This window comes from Pseudonaja textilis, chromosome 1 (assembly GCF_049901715.1).
Source record: "Pseudonaja textilis isolate UNSWEBS1 chromosome 1, rPseTex1.2, whole genome shotgun sequence".
NCBI lineage: Eukaryota > Metazoa > Chordata > Lepidosauria > Squamata > Elapidae > Pseudonaja > Pseudonaja textilis.
In genome coordinates this window covers 87,038,462-87,050,479 of record NC_141990.1, presented here as the reverse complement: position 1 = coordinate 87,050,479, position 12,018 = coordinate 87,038,462, and the positions used below count along the sequence as shown (strand labels likewise).

General features: G+C 35.2%; 1 protein-coding gene across 1 annotated transcript; it reads right to left on the bottom strand.

Moving 5' to 3' along the window:
- Positions 1 to 447: 447 nt before the first annotated feature.
- PERP (p53 apoptosis effector related to PMP22) lies at positions 448 to 11,547 on the bottom strand. Its single transcript, XM_026705560.2, has 3 exons — positions 10,972 to 11,547; positions 5,338 to 5,481; positions 448 to 2,730 (listed from the first exon to the last, which is right to left on the bottom strand). The coding sequence occupies exons 1-3, from the start codon at positions 11,183 to 11,185 to the stop codon at positions 2,519 to 2,521; spliced, it is 570 nt and encodes a 189-aa protein (XP_026561345.1). The 5' UTR covers positions 11,186 to 11,547; the 3' UTR covers positions 448 to 2,518.
- Between the last annotated feature and the right edge of the window lie 471 nt (positions 11,548 to 12,018).

Sequence of the window (12,018 nt, the reverse complement as noted above, 5' to 3'; positions counted from 1 at the left end):
AGGTTGTCTGGACTGCGGCACAATGTCAGCCCAGAAGGTAGACTTCATCTGCAAAGAACTAATTAAATGTGATGCAGTCAGATATATATTCTTGGCAGAGTTTGGTCAGGGAAATCTAAAAGGTTCATATAATACTGTATGTTCAGACTAATTATGGATGAGCCCAACTGTGCTTCGAAACTGCTTCTGCTATAGCGAATTATCAGGGGTTGCTTGTAAATGATGCGTAAAGCCAATGGCATCCCACATTCTCTTACTTCAAAAAACAAATTCTATTAAAAGTAATGGGCTTATTTCCATAAAAATGGATGGAAGATTTCTGCCTTCAATTGTAATTACAATATTTATAGAACACATAGGCAATATTTCATAAAACCAATATTCTATCACAATCTAATACAGTATAAAATACAACACAACTTTAAACAATGTGGATTCATATGAGAATTTCTTCTTTACCTTAAGCAACTTTTATTAATTAACTCATGCAGTAATGGGCAGACACCTTTTGTGAATAATTGTAAACATACAAAAAAGTCAGATCTGAAAATTATAATTAGAATATACAATATTTCTGCAAATACAAAATAAGCTTCTACCAAAAAGTACAAAATATACGATATATAACTTTTTTTAAGTGATGTACATTCAGAGGGCTGTCAGGTTAACAATGGATTTAATGATATTAAAATATCTTAATGTAAATTAAAGTGTTCACATATTCCAGTCACAGATTCTATCCAATATTTTCAGTGATTATTTAATTTTCCTACTGAGATTAATGATATTAATTCTCTGTAATCTTCTTTATATTTAAAATTAAGAATGACTGAACTCTATGTCCTGTTGCTGACTAAACATCCAGTGTTGGGATTCTGAAGTATGTACTGTATGAACCTGGACATTCTGACTGCCAAAGGCATATCTGTTTACACAATGGCTACTACAATGTGTGTTGACAACTAGGCAGCAACTCAACAGAAATTATTTTAAAATGGCAATGTGACACGATTATTCCCTTTAACCCATTTCATCAATGCTTTGCATCACTGCAATTTTTCATTGTCTTTGTCATGCTAGGCTTACACGGAAGTACTACTTTTATTTTGGAATATTCTGAGGACTCTACATGAGATCCATGGGTATTCTTGTAAATAAATATGTCACAGGCTGGCATTTAGTTTTGCAGTATGCAAGCATTCCATATATTTTAATTAAAAAATAAAGCCCATTGCTGCAGAAACCCGATTAGCCCTACTGGAGTTTTCCTAAGGTTCTCTGCACCCACTGACATCACACTGCCTATCTGTGAGCTATGCTGTATATATGCTTACATTTGGAAAGTGAAGTCTACATTATTATTCCACTACAAAGTAACTAATCCTGCAGAACCTTATCCAAAAGTTTAAAAAACAACAACCATACACTGCCGCTATCTTTATCCATCCTTAGATTCAATGCCATTTGACTCCAAAATATGTATATGGGGTGCAGTCGTGATAAAATGGAATGAAAAGATTGGCAGCAAAGAAGCACTTTCTAACTGCAACTATCCAATAAACCAGCTTTGTTTTTGTTTGTTTTTTGCCTAATAAGTTTGCCATCTAATAGTTATTTGTTTTGGGGAGGTTGTTTTTGTGCTTTACATCTATATACTAAGAATAAAGTTGTACTATCAGCTATTGAGGAACAAGGAAATTGAAAAGTATAACTCTAATATTTTACCTTTTCCCTAATTTCAATCCATGAGACACATTCAATGTATTAATGTTAAAAAGTATGCAGGTAAATTCAGATGGAAGATTGTGAGCATTACTACCAATGGCATTTATGCATTCTCTCTCAAAAGATTTGTTTAACCAGAGTGGAGGACTAGAAGAAACACAAAATAGCTAACTACTCTAATTACCTGAATGGAGCAGACTTATTGTATTCTTAACCTTGTCTAGAAGTATATAATGGGGGGCAGGGATGCTATCACATAAATTCTTTAACAAGGGAAATCTGCACACACAGAATACTATAGTGTTAATTCGTTTAGTATCAAGCAAGCTATGAAGCATTGCTATAACAGAAATGCCGGTAAAATAAGATAAACAGAATGTAGTGCTTAGAAGATTGCATACCAAATGCATAAAAGACTACATTTTCAAACATTCTTTTATTAATACATATTTGAATAAGAATTTTGAACCACAGGCTAGAAACAAAAGCTTAAAATTGTTTGGCAATTTAAAAATATCCCTTATATATTTATTCAATAAAATATGGTCTTGGAATAAATCACCTCACCAAAACCCCTGTCCTTGGCCAAAAGCAATTAATTCTTGAAAAGAATTATTATTAGTTTATTAGTTAACAAAATTCAGAATGCAATCTTTCTCTTTTTTTAATAAAATAAGTCTGAAAATGGAATGTCTAAAAATAAACTGTTATTCAAACAAACAAATAACCCTATGTCAGAAACAATATTGCTTTATTTCCTCAGAGTATCTTCTAAAAGTCCACATCAAACTGGTTAAATGCCATCATGCCTATAGGGTTTTATGTTACCCAGGACTTCATCTTCCCAATTGGGAAGACAGCAGAAAAAGAAGGCACAACCTATTGCAATCACTGTACTTGCCCAACCAAAACCATAAGCCCAGCTGAACATGTTGCTTCCCGTCAATGGAATATCTTCGGTGTATTTCACTGGGTAGATGACCAAGCCTAAGATCTGGAAAGCAGCTGGATGGAAACAAGGAGGAAAGAAAGGCATTAAATAGAATCTCACACCACACAGAAATTTGCAGCAAATTGTATTCACATTAGAAGAGATTAGGATGATCCCAACCTTGCTAGCCTTTTGTAAGGTCCTAAAGACTTATCTCTGTGCCCAAAATTAGGGCCTCAAGCGTATGGAGGGGTTCATATTCCTGCTGCATTAGCGTTTGTTGACTGGGTTATTTCCTTGGCTGCCATGCATTTTAATTATTACACTGTAACAATATGTTGTAATTGTATTTATATTTAATACATTTGTTGCCCAATCATTTGCTGAGATTGGTGGCTTTACAAATTGATTGATTGAATAATGAGGTATTGTTGATATAGTACAAGATACCAGACTGTAATAATAATTGTTTATATTCATAGATATTAAATTTCCTAATTAAATCTCTAAAGTTTCAATATTCTTTCTTGCATGCTATCTCACAAAATGGAGTGGAGTGGCAATCTAATCTAGGGAGAATCATCCTGCATAAAAGAGATGACTCAACTATGCCAACGTTCAATGACCTACCTCTGTAATTATTAGTAAGACCAATCATTGGTCTTACCAATAATTAGATTTTTCAAGTCTGTTTGTCAAACACTTAGAAAAAAATATTATTGACTTTATTTGCTACCAACAGTTGATAATTACTTGTAAAAAAATTCCTTAATCATGGGAAAACATTCATCACACACAATGTATGAAGCATCCCTATGTTATTGTGTATAACAATCAAACAAATAAATATTATAATGTGGTACACCTGTTACACACAGAATTAGAAGCCATTAGACATATTCCTTGTCAAAATCAGAATCTAGCACAACTAAATTTCACTGTCTAATCATTTATTTTAAGAAGTTTTTCCCTAATTTTCCATTGGAACCTGCCTGTCCAATCACTTATTTTAAGAAGTTTTTCCCTAATCACTTATTTTTAAGTTTTTCCATTGGAATCTACCTCCCTGTAACTTCAGAACATTGTTGAACATCTTACACTTTGGGATAACAAAAATCGTGGCTATTTGCTATGTAATATTCCCTCAGATACTTGATGATTGTTAGCAAATCCTCCAAATACATTTGGGAGCTTTCTGCTATTGTTGTTGCAGAGCTTAATATATTTAGTCTTTCATGTGTTTTCTCACTGAATTTTTCAATTCTATAATCATATTGGTCTTCTTTGAAACTTAAAATTTATCTGAATTTTCTTCAATTATGGCACCCAAAACTGGCCAGATCTTCAAGAATGGTTATGACTACCGCAGAATAGAGTGGAACTCATAACCTATGATTTATAAAATATATTTCTATTAATGCAACTTAAAACCATATTTGACTTTCTGCAGCCATGCATATTCTAAGCATGATCAACTTCAATTTTAATTTTTTCGCATATAACATTACTAAACCAGGTTTCTCCTGTGCACATCTGATTTCTTTTTCTTGTGATAAACTGCATTTGCCTTTGCTCAGTTATGTCCAACTCTGTTTTCTACCCTGGGGAGGATCCATGGGCAGTTGACTGTGAGGGACAATTTTGGATGTTGTATTTGGAGGGAGGGTAAAGTGTGGGAATAGCAGCGTTTTGCCTTTCCCATTCCCACTCTTAATGCCCCATATATGCCAAAATAAGACAAAAAAACCATTACCTTCCTCAACTCTATCCTGCAGCCTTCAAAAAACCTGAAGGTTGAGTTACAACTTCCAATTCTCAGAAACTGTTCAACTTGACTTAACTTATTAAAATAATTTTGATTTGTGCTTTCATCTTTAAGGATACTGGCAGTCATGCCTAATTCTATCTTTAGCAAGTCTGTCTGGCATTCCTTTCACCACCTCCCCCAAATCATTGACAAAAACGTTGAAGGGTGTGAGACTCAGATGAAGGGTCTAGCTGAGTTTCTGCACTACACTCATGATTTCTGAGTGTAATAAATCATGACTGGATAAACTTTCACAGTACAGTAATCTATAGATTATGCTTCACAAATCACCCTAAATTCATCCAAGACAATATAGAAACCAAATTGCATAAATGATCTCAAGCCAGCTGTGGTTCAACCATAGCTAACTTGCTACATATGATCCTATGAGCTTTTTTGTTAAATATTTTGAAGAGATTAAGTTATATTATGTCCATAATATAGAAGGGAATATATTTACGTATTAAATATATTTATGCAAATTAATGTAATTGCAAATGAAAATAACAAATAATAAATAAGTAAAAATATTTTTGGTAATACATGTATAATAATACAGTAATATCCTAAAACGTATAAAACTTTCTCCAAAATGAAGATACTTGCCTGTTAAAAAATAAAATTGGGGAGGCAGATTAGAAACTAAATGATGGCTTAATGATGGTTAGCTTCAATTAAGAAAGCTGACCTGGTTAAGTCTGAACAGTTGTTTATTGCTAATATGAAATCTAAAAGTTGTACAAGAATGGGAAAGAGCTGACTAAGAAATTAAAGCTTTTTTTTTTTTGACATATTCTAGAGAGAAGCATATTTTGGGAAAGTCACAAACAATTATACTTGGTCAGAAAATCAGTTCTCTTATTTACAGGCTTACCAACAACGAAGAGCAAGCCACCAATTCCTCGAACAAAGTTAAACCGCAATATATCGATGGAAAATGCTATGATTGCTAAGCAGAAACAGATGCAGAGGATGACAAAACCAACAAGATATGTAGCAGCAGCAGCTCTGCCCCAACCTTTGGGGAAAAAAAGAAAGAGATAAACATATGTACCTTATATACATTTTGCATTAGTTAAACGTTAGCTTAGAAAAATATTGGTTAAAGGAACTGAAATCTTGCTTTTATTGTTAAAGGCATTATTAAATATTGGGATCCTTCTTTTCATCCAACACAACTGCAAATCTCTCTGAAGAATCAACAGTTTTTAAAACAGGTATGCTTGAATTTGATTGATTATCTTCTACTGACAGCTTTTTCTCTCCCTGTTCAATACATTTGCACCCCCACCACTGCATTTTTAAAACAAGATGGTTAATCTACACAGTCAAAAGGGAAGTGAAATTAGAGACACATCAAGCTAAACTGCTAGAATGGTTGAGATACAGTCCAAGTCCAGCATCTCAACCATACTAACACAATTTAGTTGATGTCTCTAATTTCTCTTTTCAATCACTTTTTGCTAAATTAGAGAGCCTAAAGAGCCTTTCCACCTAAATATATTGCTTCTCCCTTTTCTCCCCCCACCCCATGTCAAGCCATGGTTTACTTAACCATAGCTTACTGAATGAGACACAATTAGATAAGTATACAAAACAAGCAAATAACTGTCATGGTTAAGATCTTGTATTTCAGTACATTTTCAGAAATGGTGTTCATACAGCACTGTATGCAATATTTCAAATAGTTTCCATAGTCAATGAATCAAAACTTTACCATTAAGGCTCTAAGTTATACTTCTGATTAGCACAAATGCAATAAAATTGTATCTTGGTTCTTTCCCTACAATTCCCAATATGGACTTTACTTTCCAAAGCAATCATAACCCCATCAACTTCTAGGCAAGTGAATTTCAACACCCAGAATTTCCCAGCTTTCTTCATTACAGCAGAGAATTCAGGATAATTCTCAGAGGTCTTCACATCAGATTGGTCACATTGGGGAAGACTGCACTAAATCAACATTTTTATCCATCATAATCCCAAGAACTCTCTGTCAGTTGCTTATAACCTTACAAATGTAAATGTAACATTTTAAAAACCTTCCATATGTAATACTTTTCACTAAATTACATTTGTTCACCTTCCAGATTTGAAGGCATTCTTTTGGGATTTTCTAGTTTCTTTCCTTGATCCTCAGACAATTTGGTCACTTCCAAAACATTTAGAATAAATCGGAGTATTCATTTGATTATATATCCTAAACTCACTGCTTACTATCCTCTATTATGAGAAACAATTGTCACTATCCTTTTTGACCTGTAATACCCAAAAGTGGACACAGTATTTACTTGTTGACCAGGAGTGTTTGAATTCACCTGATCACACAGCCACTGAATCTTAAATGCACTGTTTTAACCACTTGATTATCTCAGTGTCAAACGTACCCTTTACTTGGTGCCATACTTGCTCATTCTCATTTCTTGAGGGACCAATCTTAATATTTTCTCAGATCATCATATCTAAATGATGATTTAGATGGTTTATTTAAATCATTGTTTTCATTTTACTAAGTAGAATGTAATGTTGTCATCTCTATTTACCGTTAATCCCTAATTTCTTACTGAAAATGTTAGTTTTGTCATACACTATCCTATATTGTACTTTTTGCAGTGAAACATCCTCTTTTAAGTATATTTAACCCCCTTGTCTTTCAATGCTTCAATCATTTTAAAGGAAAAAAGCAGTTTTTAAATTCAGAATTAAAATTAAATATAGTATTATCTGGTATGAGAAGAGAAGGAAAACCATACAGTAATAGAGAAATCCCATAGTTTACTCCTAATCCCTTACCTGTGATTGTTGGCTGAGGAATTTACAGCTACTGTACAATGACTCTAACAAATGATTTTTAAGGGTAAAAGATACAGCAAGTCAGATTATATAGGCCTGAATTTGATCAGAAAAAGTGATCAGAAAAATTTATGATGCCATCTCTCCTGTCAAATTCAGTCAACAGTTAATTACAATTTCATTTTATAATCTGACTTTGCTGATGGGATTCGGCCTTTCATACTGGATTTCAGTTGTGTTGCTAATCGTAGGGTTCTAATGCTACTTTGACATTTACACATTTTAAAAAGCAATTAGCAATAGAGAATATTTGTAGCTGAGGTTTGAAATGAGGGTTCCTTGGTACTGTCTGAGCTTGGTTGTTTGCTTGGAGAAGTTTCATTACCTAACCTCAGTAACATCATCAGCGCACCATCCGAAAACAACCAAGCTCAAGAGAATGCCAAGGAGCCCACAATTAGTATTGTTGAGAAATTTTTTGACAATTGTTAAAAGATGAAAGAAGATGAGGTTTTGTATGCAACCTGTTTTATTTGAGGGAAAAAGGTCATAATTTTTCAGTTTTTCCAACAAATCTGCTCTAGAGGATTGGGGAACATTTCCCTCAATGTGTGAAAGAGCAGAGGAGGAGGGGGAGAAAGGAATAAACAGGGCTTTCTTTAACTATCTTATGCCTGGAAAGTGTGGAGTGATGGATAGGATACCATTACAGATCTATATCCCTTTCATTCTATGGGAAACAGGGATTGTAGTTTTTTTTCTATCTTCTATCTGGAGAAGACAGACACAATATTAAAAATAAAAGGTTTATCCCTCATTTATTCCATTCTAATTTTAATTTCTTCAGGGAGGGACTATGCTTTAACGCAAAAAAAAAATGGGAAGAGATATAGGACTCCATGTTACATCTAGTTTAATCTTGAAGTAAATCTGAATTACAAACTCTGCAATTTAATTATCATTCCAAACAAAGAATGCTTTACTCCCCAATGCATAGGGAGTGGCTCTTTTCTGTATTCTGTGCAACATTAATACTTAACAAGTACAATCTTGAATAAGAATTTGCGCCCAATGCAAGTCTGCCATGAACAAGTGATCTTTCTCCAAGCTAGCTTCTCTTTTAAGCAAAAGGGTAGAATAAAATCAATTAATTACTTGTAATTTTTAATCTAAGTAACATCATTATAGGTATTAAGTCTTCCTCTTACATTTTTCTCATTTAAAAAAAGTCATGATACAATTTGTAAGCAAGTTCTTCATTCAGGTAATTGCTGAAATTTTGCAATAATCTTACCAATTAACTGATTTATTGTGACACATTAAGCTTAGCTAGCTTGCATGCAGCAAGCAACACAACAATACAAAGTTCATTCCATTCCCAGTGCGTGTTGAACATGTCATCTTTCTAAATATTCTTTACAAAACATACAAAAAGTGCTGTAAGAAAGGCCAACATTTAAGGAATGTGTCTTTAAAACAAATTCACACCTGAAATAGCAATTTGGCTTCTCTCACAAGTCTAAATTTAAATAAATAAATCTATGTTCAAATATTTTCCTTGTACCCAAGTATACAAAATATCCTTGTTTTAATTTTTTTGTTTCCAAATTGAATCACTCAACCTCTGGATTCTAAATCCTAGATTTTCCCTGGTTATCCATATTTGATAGCTAATTATTTTTAGACAGCCTAAGCTACATAACTTGTAAGCAGTTAAATTTTAAAACACATCTAAGTTAGGGCAAAATTTACTTTCACAATTTTGCTGACTTCAACTATCAAATCTATCTTGAACATGAGTGTTGCAAAAGAAGTTGGGATAGTAGTTTTTGTTTGCCTGTATTTCCATGCATCTATCTTTACATCAAAACTTCTGTGTTTTATTTTGCTTTGCATGATTTCAGTTAAGACAAATTTGAATCCAGGAAGTTCTATGTAGCTGATAAACTTGTTTGGGAAGGATAAAATAAACACTTTGATTCATTCCAGAATTTTTAGACACTCCTCACAAAATTAGCAACTATGACTAACAATATGTTATCTCAACTTTCCGTCAGACTTTTAAGCTGGCTTCTGTAGAAGTCTCTCTCTTTTATCTACGAAACAAGTATGTGAGGGAGACTCAGCTGTCCAAGAATGACTGGCCTAAATCCCATACAGTTAGTGTGGTTAGTCCACAACACTATTCTCCTTCCCTAGAGAAGCCAATTTTTAATTAGTTTGTGGGAAAATTATTTCCTTTAAGTAGACAGACTATAAGTATTAGTTTATGTAATTTATATGCTTAAATAACTGATTTTTTGGCCAAAACAATAGTTAAGTATAGGTAAGCATTAGAAAGAAGATTAATTTCTATTACATTTTTAAAAAAATACAAGTGAAATAGCTTGCATTTGAAGTAAAAATTATACTTATTTTTTATATAAAGGAACAAATGCAATTGTCACTTTGACTTTTCCAATTAAAGGGAAAAAACAGTGACTATCAACATCTCTAAAGGGCATGTTTGGCAGCAACTATAAGTTCCTCTTCTACAACTCCAATAAGCTTTGTTATTCCATTAGTTCTCAAAGCACCATTTTACACACACTCAATCTTCTGTAATTGGCACCCTCCAGATGTTTTGGGATCCCAAATATACTTTGCTGTCTGAAAATCTTCATAATTGCTACTTCAACATTTCTAGAGGCACCAACCTGAGGAAATCTAAATTAATGTATCACACGAAGCCTACTATGGTAATATGTTAACTTCTGGGCATATTTTTTCCCTTAACTACAAAAGGCTTGCAAAGTGCTGCAGATATTCCCCTATTTGGCCATAATTCAGATCCAGCTCAGTCTAAAAAAAACAGAGATTACATGCTGATTTGGTATCAACCAACAAGTCAGGGCAAAGGGAACGTTGCTCTCCCACCCATTCTGAAAGCACAAAGGCCATTTGCTTCTCCAGCTCTGACCGGAAGGTTAGGATTTGTGAAGAGCAGAAACAGACACAGTCAAAAGACTCGCCTTCTCTTATTTTATTTTTGTCAATTGCTTACAAGATAATAGGTATAACTAAAAACATAGTCATGAATACATGGATACATATATATATATAAAAGAAACAATAAGACAGGGACGGTAGGCACGTTGGTGCGCTTATTGCACGCTCTGCATTGGTTTAAAACGATGAGCAAAGCTCGTCAACTTCGGATGAGTAAAAGGTGTGGCAACCAGTTTTGATCCAGAGCCTTTCGAAATAGTCTCAATGAATAATTTTCGAATAATGTTGCAATTCACCTTGCATCTTTAAAATCCTCCATGGATCTATAACAAAGGCCTCGTTGTCTGCCTGTTACCCCTCTATCTCCCCTTGCGTCTCACTTTATTCAAAAGTGATTCACTGCCATGCAAAAGAAGATTTTGAATGGCACTCCGGGTTTTCTGCTCATTACCTGTTTCTCCACGGCTACTAGTTTTGCATAAAAGCGAGACTGACGGCACCCATATACGTAATTTGTTTCCAAGCAAGGCCTGTATTATATCCTTTAATGTGAACCAGTGTGCCCTTTGCAAACTATTGTCTCCCAGGAAAGTTTCTTCCCGGATACGTTTTTCGATTTAATTCCGTCCCTTTTACCATCCCGCTCCCCACATCGACTGAATAAAGCGAGACTTGACAAAAACCCCTCTAGGCTAAACAATGCACGCCACTTGCCGCCAAGACTTACTGTAGTCCATGAGAGAATTGCACTTCCACCCTGCATCGCCAGGCTTATCTTTCAGACAGTCCCACCACAACCAGGCTTTACGCACGTAGGGGGCTTCGGCCGACTCCAGCCACCCCTTGCCAGCTAAGGCTATGATGCCAAAGATGATGGCTATCCCCAAGAGAAGGGGCAGGATCCATCTGCACCTCCAGCAGGCCAGGCCGCACCTGAACATTTTGCTCCAGCAGATTTCAGGCGAGGAAGAGGAGAAAAGGCAGGAAGTGTGGCTCGAGGTTCCCCTTTAAGGCCAATATCCTCGGGCCGGGCTTCGAGCCTGGGAGAAGGCGGCGGAAAAGGCGCTGCGCTTTTTAAGCGACGGGCAAGGTTCGAAGGACGGCCCCGCCTAGATTCCGGGCGCGGAGAGCGGCTGTTGCTGCTGGAAGAACCTGTCGAGCGAGAGAGAAACTGACGCTAAACAAACCTGGATTCCAAGCAACCTCCCAGGCTTTTAACTCTTTCTCCACGGGGAGGTAGCATGCATATCCTGAGGTGCGGTTCTGTGAGGCTGTTGCTAATGAAAGGACAGCAACAACTCCCGAAAAATACGCTCGTAAGTGAATGAACATACTGTGGGTAAAGTAGTAAGTAAGGATAATTAATTAGAAGGAATGTCTAAGGCCACCTGCTTAATAATAGGTTGGGAATGATGATATCTCAGAAATTACTTTCCAGATGTGTTCCTTCTTTTTCTTTTGAATGACGGTTTTTGTTTTCTTAAAGGTTGGCCATTTCAGCCCAAACTTCAAAGCGGAGACATTCCAAATGGTTTGGAACCAGCAACTTACAAAATTCCCAAGCTGTAATTCAGGTGTTTGCATTCAGGGTTGGACACCACCAAGTTGAGAAAGCTGCTGTAAGAGATCTAAAACTACCTTCTTGTACACTTCTTTGGAATGTGTAATTTATTTGAATAAGTAAAAAGCAAAGAGACCTTGCTCTCAATTTTACAACCAGCAAGAACAAAACTGCAGTTCTCTTTGTCAGTGATCAAACATATTAACTATTTTC